Source organism: Esox lucius, chromosome 15 (assembly GCF_011004845.1).
Source record: "Esox lucius isolate fEsoLuc1 chromosome 15, fEsoLuc1.pri, whole genome shotgun sequence".
Taxonomy (NCBI): domain Eukaryota; kingdom Metazoa; phylum Chordata; class Actinopteri; order Esociformes; family Esocidae; genus Esox; species Esox lucius.
In genome coordinates this window covers 16,192,500-16,201,410 of record NC_047583.1, presented here as the reverse complement: position 1 = coordinate 16,201,410, position 8,911 = coordinate 16,192,500, and the positions used below count along the sequence as shown (strand labels likewise).

General features: G+C 39.0%; 1 protein-coding gene across 4 annotated transcripts in view; it reads right to left on the bottom strand.

Moving 5' to 3' along the window:
• Window positions 1-5,517: 5,517 nt before the first annotated feature.
• lrrc9 (leucine rich repeat containing 9) overlaps window positions 5,518-8,911 on the bottom strand; it is a 29,004-nt gene continuing 25,610 nt past the window's right edge. For all 4 annotated transcript variants that reach the window (XM_034297579.1, XM_020053841.2, XM_010878833.3 and 1 more), the window contains exons 32-33: window positions 7,111-7,273; window positions 5,518-6,961 (exon numbers count right to left, since the gene is read on the bottom strand). In XM_034297579.1, coding sequence (XP_034153470.1) covers window positions 6,925-6,961; window positions 7,111-7,273 — 200 coding nt within the window. In that variant the 3' untranslated portion in view covers window positions 5,518-6,924. The remainder of the gene's footprint in view (window positions 6,962-7,110; window positions 7,274-8,911) is intronic.

Below are 8,911 nucleotides of genomic sequence, written 5' to 3'. Positions count from 1 at the left end.
GGATAGGAGGGGTTTGCACTTTACGACCAATGGTTGTACGGGGTGGGTGTGATAAAATAGTAAAACTTTGCATACCATTCACCCGAATTCACCAGACACACAGACAAAAGACAGCGTGTACGCACACGCACGTTGCCATTGAGGACCTGCAATTTAGTACCACTTAAGAAATTCTTAACCTTTATGTAACCTTGACCTCAGTTACCTGACTAACATAACGCTAACTCTTAAATCAAATACAAGAGAAGGCTCTAAACTGAAAAGAGAGGATCTATTCAATGTCCCATGAACACACACCCACCCCAGAAAATAGAGTCTCTAATATCCCTATCCCCTAAACCAAACTATTAACTAAACTCTAACATTTAAACCTAACTTTATATCAGGCACTTTTATAACAACAACATAAATGTACCCAAACCACAAACCAAAATCTGGGGTGTTTGTTCTGCCACAGATTTAGCAGAATGAATACACCCCTGGCTGAATCAGTTATAAATTAGTATTCTTTAGCCAACAGTTGAATGGTTTATTTGCCACAACAGAACACCTAGCTGCTTCATGCTCAGGAATTAACAGTGTTTGCTTTGAAATGCTCTAAGTATTTTAATGTGATAAATGTGAGTGTTTCCAACCCATTGCTGTAAACATAAAGGATCTGTCAGTTAAATTAAATGTCTAGAAGATCAACTCCTGTTCCAACCAAACTGAAATGTATTCTGGGTTGTTTGGGAGCCACCTCTGAGACTGTATGGGTTTTGACTGTGAAATTCCATACAGTGTCTGTAAATCACTATTTACAGCAGATGTGGCTGTTATTGACTTTAGCAATGATTTCAGAGATATTTTGGCTTCTTTTCTATAAGCTACATTATAGCAAGTTCTTTGAGTTTTGTATAATGAGAATCTGCATTAAGACAACTTCAGTTGTCTACGACGATGCGTATGTCAGTAAACATGTCCCTTAGGTATAATAAGATGGAGATCAGCCCTGATTTCAGAGTGAAGATAGGACATGATTAATAGTAAAAACAAATAGCACATATATACTGTTGTTCAGGCAAATAACAAAGGGATTTACCAGCTGATTGTTTTCCCTCAGGAAGAATAAAAAAGCACATCAATTGCTCTAATTAGAATCCCATCAAATACATGGCATCCCATCCAAAAAATCGTGTAAACCATCTAGGGTTTTAATCCAAAGTAATTTTATACCTTGGCACTTGTCAGAATCTTTAATTCCTAGAGCTTAAGAGCTTACCTCAAAAGACTCAATAGATTATTAATATTAAAATTACATTTTAACTCCTTGTTTTCACAATTTAATGCAAAATAGCAAATCCTCAGCTCCTTTTATTTTATTTTAATAAAAGTGATTTCTGCTTGTTTGGCCACTCCAGATGTTATATGATCTGTCGGTGAGAGAGGAAGGAAAAATCAGACAGGAGGATCATGGAGGCTGATGAAGAAAAAAAGGCTAAAATTTCAACACAAAGAAAGATCCTCTGGAGCAAAGGCGATTACAGTTGTTTTTGGTTAAGACTGAGTGGATGGGGTTGGACAGGAGATAATGCTCTTGTCATCTTGAAAAATGCAATCTATGCCCCACGTAAGACCCAGTAAACAAAAAATCCCTCAGCTTTCACGACAACCATATAACACCATTTAATCCTGCCACAGTGAGACTCAAATACACCCCTTGTTGGCTTTTTGTCTTCATTCAAGTTTTGCAGGTTCAGGGAAGAAGCAAAATCTATCATCCATGTCAAACATAATGCTGGCAGATCTAAGGGCCTCGGCATCTAGGTATATGACCACTAAGACAAAGCTACAGTAGTGCACAGTGTGCATATTATTATTTTTTTAATTTTTTATTGCACAAAATCATACATACAAATGTTTATGCTTATCCATTAATTCATTCCTAAACATGAGCATTCACACGCGCTGCAAGAATGTAGAAAAGAAAACATATGCATATCCTTTGCATTGTATTAACAACTTGAGTACATTCAGACACTGTTATACATTCACCTCACTCTGAAATCCCATACAAATATTGAATAGACACTCAACGGAACAATAATGTATAGTCATGTTTGTGCGTGTGACTGGAAATGTCTTAATATAGCATGGCAAATGACCACTGAGGTGACAATAAATTCAGTGGAAATAAAGATAGATCTCTTCGTCCTCAAGAAAACAGTTAACACAAACAATATTGTCTTTGTAGTTAGCACAAGGACATCAAAGTATGAGGTTATAGATCCAAAAATATCTTTCCAAGATTTAATGCTGCTGTTTACAGTATTTTTAAACACTTACTAGGTACAAAAAGCTCTGCGGTGAACTATATATACAGGTGCATCTAAAAATATATATATATTGTGGAAATTTTCATTTTGTTCCATAATTCAAATCAAAAAGTGACATCTTCTCATATTCTAGATTCATTACACGTAATGTTAAACATTTCAAGCCTTTTTTTGTTCCAATCTTGATGATTACGGCTTACATCTCATGGACATAAAAAATCTGGTATCTTAAAAGATTAGAACAATACATTTGCAATACAGAAATGTCGAGCTGGGCAAAGGAGGAAAATAACTGGATCAGTGGTCCAAGGTCCTCTCTTCAGATTAAAGTATATTTTGCATTTCATTTGGAAATCAACCTCCCAGAGTCTGGAGGAAGAGTGGAGAGGCACATAATCCAAGTTGCTTGAAGTCCAGTGTGACGTTTCCACAGTCAGTGATGATTTGGGGAGCCATGCCATCTGCTGGTGTTGGTCCACTGTGTCTTATCAAGTCCAGTGTCAATGCGTCCGTCTACCAGGAAATGTTTGAGCACTTTGTGCTTTCATCTGCTGACAAACTTTATGGAGATGCTGATTTCCTTTTCCAGCAAAACTTGGCACCTGCCCACAGTGCCAAAATGACTTGTAACTGGTTTGCTGCCCATGGTATTACTGTGCTTGATTGGCCAGAAAACTTGCCCGACGTGAACCCCATAGAGAATCTATGGAGTATTGTCAAGAGAAAATTGAGATACACCAGACCCAACCACACAGACAAGCTGAATTCCGATATCAAAGCAACCTGGGCCTCCATAATACCTCAGCAGTGCCACAGGCTGATTGCCTCCATGCCACACCGCTTCAATGCAGTTCAAAAGGAGGCCCAACCAAGTATTGAATGCATAAATTAACATACTTAGGAAACCTTTGCAGGTGTTTTGAGTTAATTAGCTAATTAGCGCTCTTCTCCGGTCAAAATCTCTGTATTATAAAGTTTTTATTCTAATATTTCGAGATACTGGATTTTAGATTTCCATGAGCTGTAAGCTGTAATCATCAAGACTGAAACAAAAAAGGTTTGAATTATTTCACTTTATGTGTAATGAATCTAGAATATATGAAGGTGTTACTTTTTTATTTGAATTACGGAACAAAATGAACTTTTCCGTTATATTCAAATTTTTTGAGATGCACCTGTATAGAGTAGTGTCCACCCTAGGTAAACATGATAAAAAAAGGCAGTAAAAAACATAATTGTTGTTAATCAGCTCAATTTTAAAATCAAAACAATTCCATGATTCTCACACTTAATTGAGTGAAAATTGTTCAAAGAAAAAACAACGAAGAAATTAATATTTCATGAAAAACATGCATGCCCCAATTATTGACACACATGCATGTAATACATTGTGCATCCTCCCTTAGCAAAGACAACAGCTCTGAATCGTCTCCTGTCATTTGTTAATGAGGTAGGAGAACACAATGATTGGAGACCATTCCTCCATACAGAAGCCTCATGGTCCTTCATTGAGGATTCACCTCAACAACTCAACCCACAGGTTTTTAATAGGATTTAAGTCAGGGGACTGTGATGCTCATTGCAAAAACTTGATTGTAAGGTCAGTATAATATCATATAGCTTTGGATGTATGCTTTGGCACACTGTCCTCCTGAAAGATCCAACAACAACCCAGTTTTTGCCTCCTTGCATAGCCAGACAGGTTTTCCCCTGGTACTTGATGAAGTCTATATTGCCATGTATCCTAACAAAGTTACCAGGACCTTTGGATATAGAACAGCCCCACAAAACACAGATCCACTATTATACTTCCCAGGGAGATTTGTTTTTATCCTGATCATTGCTCTTTTTACGCCAAACCCACCTTGTGCTTGTCTCATCTGTCCACTGAACCTGATTCCAATCAAAGTTCCAATAATATTTGGTTAACTCCAGGCGGTTATGTTTCTGGTTTGGTGATAGTACAGGTTTCTTCTGGCAACCCTTTGAAATAACTTGTTGGTATGTATGTGGCGTTTGGAGACAGGATGACACCATGATGTAACCAACTTTGTAAGCAATTCTCTGTGATCTTCTTTCTGAGGTTTTGTTGCCACTTCTCACTGTGTAGGGGGAAATATACCCTTTTCCAGGTAGGTTCAGCTCCTGTTGTTTTACATTTCTTAATTATTGCACTAGTAGTGGAGATAGGTATTTTGAGGCATGTTGCTATCTTTTTGAAGATGAAGTGAAGATCAACAACCTTTTGTCTGAACTGGAATATACATCAATTACATTTTGTTCAAAATATTTTCTAGGGGTGCCAATAATTGTGGCACACGTTTTTGAATAACATAATTTATTGATGCTGATGTTCTTTTCATAATTTTCCATCAATTATAGGTCAGATTCAAAAGATTTTTTGAGTGTAAGATCAAGCTGATAAACAAAATTTCTTTTACATTTCCTAGTGCCAACCATTCTGGTGCGCACTCTATATTTAAGGGAGGAGATTTGTTTCCTTTTTGTTTCCTTTTCCCTCTTATATAGGCATACTTCTCGATCTACAGATCTACACAGAATAACAATATATTGCCATTCTCTTTCAATATCCATCTCAAAGTATTCCTAGAGTAGACAGCACAGAAAACATGGTCCATTCAGCAATTATTCAGAGACTTGGGCTAATGGTACTCTGATTGCACAGACACAGCAGAATGTAGAGTCAGTGGACCTGCAGTAATGGCCCCTTGTCGAGTGAGTGAGTGTGTGTGTGTGTGTGTGTGTGTGTGCGTGCAGCATGTGTGGGGTGGGGGTATACAGCATCATCTCCAACTGATTCACGACAAGGGCAAACATGTCTAATGATGAACCTGGACTATAGTTGCACATACCCACACTCACTCTCCCTCAATGCCTCTCACTCCACCTCCCTCCCAGGCCAGGCTCCATATCAGGCAGATGAAAACATAACCTGTCACATTCCATCCCATTAAACCAGCTATGAACCATGTGCTCTAGAGAGTGGGAGAGAGACAGCAGAAGAAGGGAGAGGGGAGATGGCACAGAGAGTGAGAAGAGACAGAGGGGAAAGGAGAGGAAGTACGGGGGTTGATGGCCAAGTGCATCTGGGCTCATTCAAGACTAATGAATTATTCACAATCTTTATGCTAATGTCATTTAAATGCTAAAAATACAGACATACATATTCGAGGGAGAGACATACTGTAGGAATGTTTTTACTTCATGCATATCGAGATTATATTGTACATACAAACCCAGGCAACTATTTACAGATATCACATATCCCCAAATACTGTACTTAGTTGACTCATGTGTAATTATTCATTGCAATATCTAATGCATTAGAGCACTCTCATCAAGCCCCAAATCTGTGCATTACTGTGCTTTTCAGCAAGGGCCCATCAGCAGCCATTTGATGTCAGGCAAAGCAAGGTAATGACTCAGCCAGTCATTAGCCCTGCTTAATGCTGGGAGTTAACACAAATTAAGTGAAGATAAGTACATGCATTAGAGCTCTTTAGAGGAGAGAGCATTTCACTTTTGCAGGAACTGGTTGGTGTTCCATGAAATTTGAACAGGTCATGTTAGCTGTGAGCATAACCTAGGGAATTACTGAACGTCAATTGAACCTGGCCTTGAATCAATGTTTTTACTCAGTGGACAGTCTGACAGTTGGCTGAGGGCAGGGATGATAAAGCACTAGGGACACCTAGTGGCCACAATGTCATCACTAGGTGTGAGAAAATAACACTCCATGATGGTTAACATCATTAGCTTGGGGCACAAACAGTGCATACGTGTGCCTGTTACACCCGTGCTATATTTTCCAAGGCTTAACTATTTTAATGCAGTCTACTTGTATCTGTTAAAAGTTATAATAGTGAGAGAATAACATAAACGTGGCAATGAATGTAAATTACCTTTCATCACCAACAAGCCACTGTAGAAAATTACTGGTTTCCAATAGTTGTCTATTGGACAGGAAACCATGGTGGGTGTTTTAAAAGAGGCTAACATGCTGAAACTGACAGATCACGGCAATCCATTTGGACCTCATTCAAGATTATTGCTCCATCTGAGTGACTGCAGATTATTGTCCACAGAGAGGTGTGCTAAAGCTGGATTATCCACTTGTTGGAGATCCATTTGACCCGATGAACACAACATGCCAGCCTCACGCGCCCTTGCATCTGTGGGTGTTTTTTTCTCTTTTTCTCATTTTGGAAGCGAGCTAGTAAAGTAGTTTGATGGACCACTCCATACCTCAAAATATAAAATGTAGTACCATGCTCACTGACTAGAAAATGTCAGTTGTGGATAGAGGTAGACAGTTGTTCATTTCACACTGTACGCATTTGACAAACAAGATAAACAAAGAAAATTATACAAAACACAAACAGAAATAACCTACATTTTGAACAACCATACTGTGGTTTGGGGATCACAGTTTGTGTCACAAAAGTAAAAACATACAAAATGTATTGTAGGCAAAGTAAAGGACATTATAAGCAGTTGACATATCTAGTCTATAGAGCAAAGTTGTTCAGAGCTGAGCAGAACCAGCCTTTCCTCCATTATGTGATTCTACCTTCACTCTGCTGGGGATTTAAAATGGTGGTTTAGGAGCAACCCCACTATGGAATCTGCAAGAGAATAATATGCACACACATAAGGATTCAATAAGAGCAATCAGATTACCAGGCAAGACTTAGTAGAGCAAACAATCTGCAATCAATGGTGGTGGTTAGCCGTTTCTGCAACACAATGGCCAGAGTTTAAATGAGTTACCCACCGGCTTTCCTCTTGGTTGGGGTGGGGGATAACAACCCTGTGGCCGCTAGGTAAAAGGCCCATAGTAGGCAGGGTGCTTGCTGTTCCTCTGACCTGCCTGAAGGTCATTTCTGCGAGGGCATTGTGGGCATGGTTGCCAGCACTGCTGTGCTTTTGCCTCTTATCTGAGATGGGCACAGTTGTGTGGATTAGAGATGAATTAGTGCCATACTATAGCTAGAGAGAGCCTGACACATAATAATAAGTCATCAATAACAGTTATCAACATATTAAAACCTTGTTTCCAAAAAAGTTGGAACCCTGTGTAAAAAATGCAAATAAAAACAGAATGCAATGATGTGCAAATCATTTATCCCTCTATCTCATTGAAAAAAGTACAAGACATGACAACATATCAAATGTTGAAATTGTGTTTGGGAACTGAGGAGACCAATTGGTGTAGTTTTGAAAGTGAAATGCATTCCCATTCTTGCTTGATATAGATTTTCAGCTGCAAAACATTGCGGGTCTCCTTTGTTATATTTTCCGTTTCATAATGCGCCAAATGTTTTCATTGGGTGACAGGTCTGGAATGCAGGCAGGCCAGTTTAGCACCCAGACTCTATTACTACAGAGACATACTGTTGTAATATGTGCTGAATGTGGTTTGGCATTGTCTTAGTGAAATATTCAAGACCTTCCCTGAAAAAGACGTTGTCTAGATGGCAGCATATGTTGCTCCAAAACCTGTATGTATCGTTCAGCATTTATGGTGCCTTCACAGAAGTGCAAGTCACCCATACCATGTGCACTAATGCACCCCCATACCATCACGGATGCTGGCTTTTGAACTGTGTGCTGATAAGAAGCCAGATGGTCCCTCTCCTCTTTAGTCCGGAGGATGTGGTGTCCATGATTCGCAAAGACAATTTCTAATTTTGATTCATTTCGCCTCAGTCCATCTTAAATGAGCTTTGGCCCAGAGAAGGCAGTAGCATTTCTGGATCTTGTTTATTTATGGTTTCTTCTTTGCATGGTAGAGTTTGAACTTGCATTTGTGGATTCAGCGACGTACTGTGTTCAGAGACAATGGTTTTTGGAAGTGTTCCTGAGCCCATGCAGTGATGTCCACTACAGAATCGTGTCAATTTTTAATGCAGTGCCACCCGAGGGCCCGAAGATCATGGAGATCCAATATTGTTTTTTGGCCTTGTCCCTTGCATACAGAGATTTCTCCAGATTCTCTGAATCTTTTAATGATTTTATGTACTGTAGATAATGTGATCCCCAAACTCTTTGCAATTTTACACTGAGAAATATTATTCTTAAATTGTTGCACTATTTGCCTGCGTAGTCTTTCACAGAGTGGTGAACCCCTCCCCATCCTTACGTCTGACAGATCCATCCTCTCTGGAATGATCTTTTTATACCCAATCGTGTTACTGACCTGTTGCCAATTAACCTAACTAGTTGTGTGATATTCCACCAGGTTTAGTTTTTTTGCATTACACAAAGTTTTTAGTCTTTTGGTGCCTCTGTCCCAACTTTTTCAAATGTGTTGCTGGTATCAAATTCTATGGGGCCATATACAGTGGTGGAAGAAATGAACAGACCACTGCAGCTTTTTCTCTCCTTTCCAAAAAAGTTGAAAAGGAAGGTTTTGAGTGAGGAACAAAAGGGTTAAAATTAGGAAACCACTGCAAATCATCCTTTTCGACTTTTTTGTAAAGGAAAAAAAGGGTTCAGTGGTCTCTTAAGTTTTTCCAGAGCTGGATTTTTCAATAAAAAATAAAATGCCTCAGTTTTTGATATGCTGCCTTTGT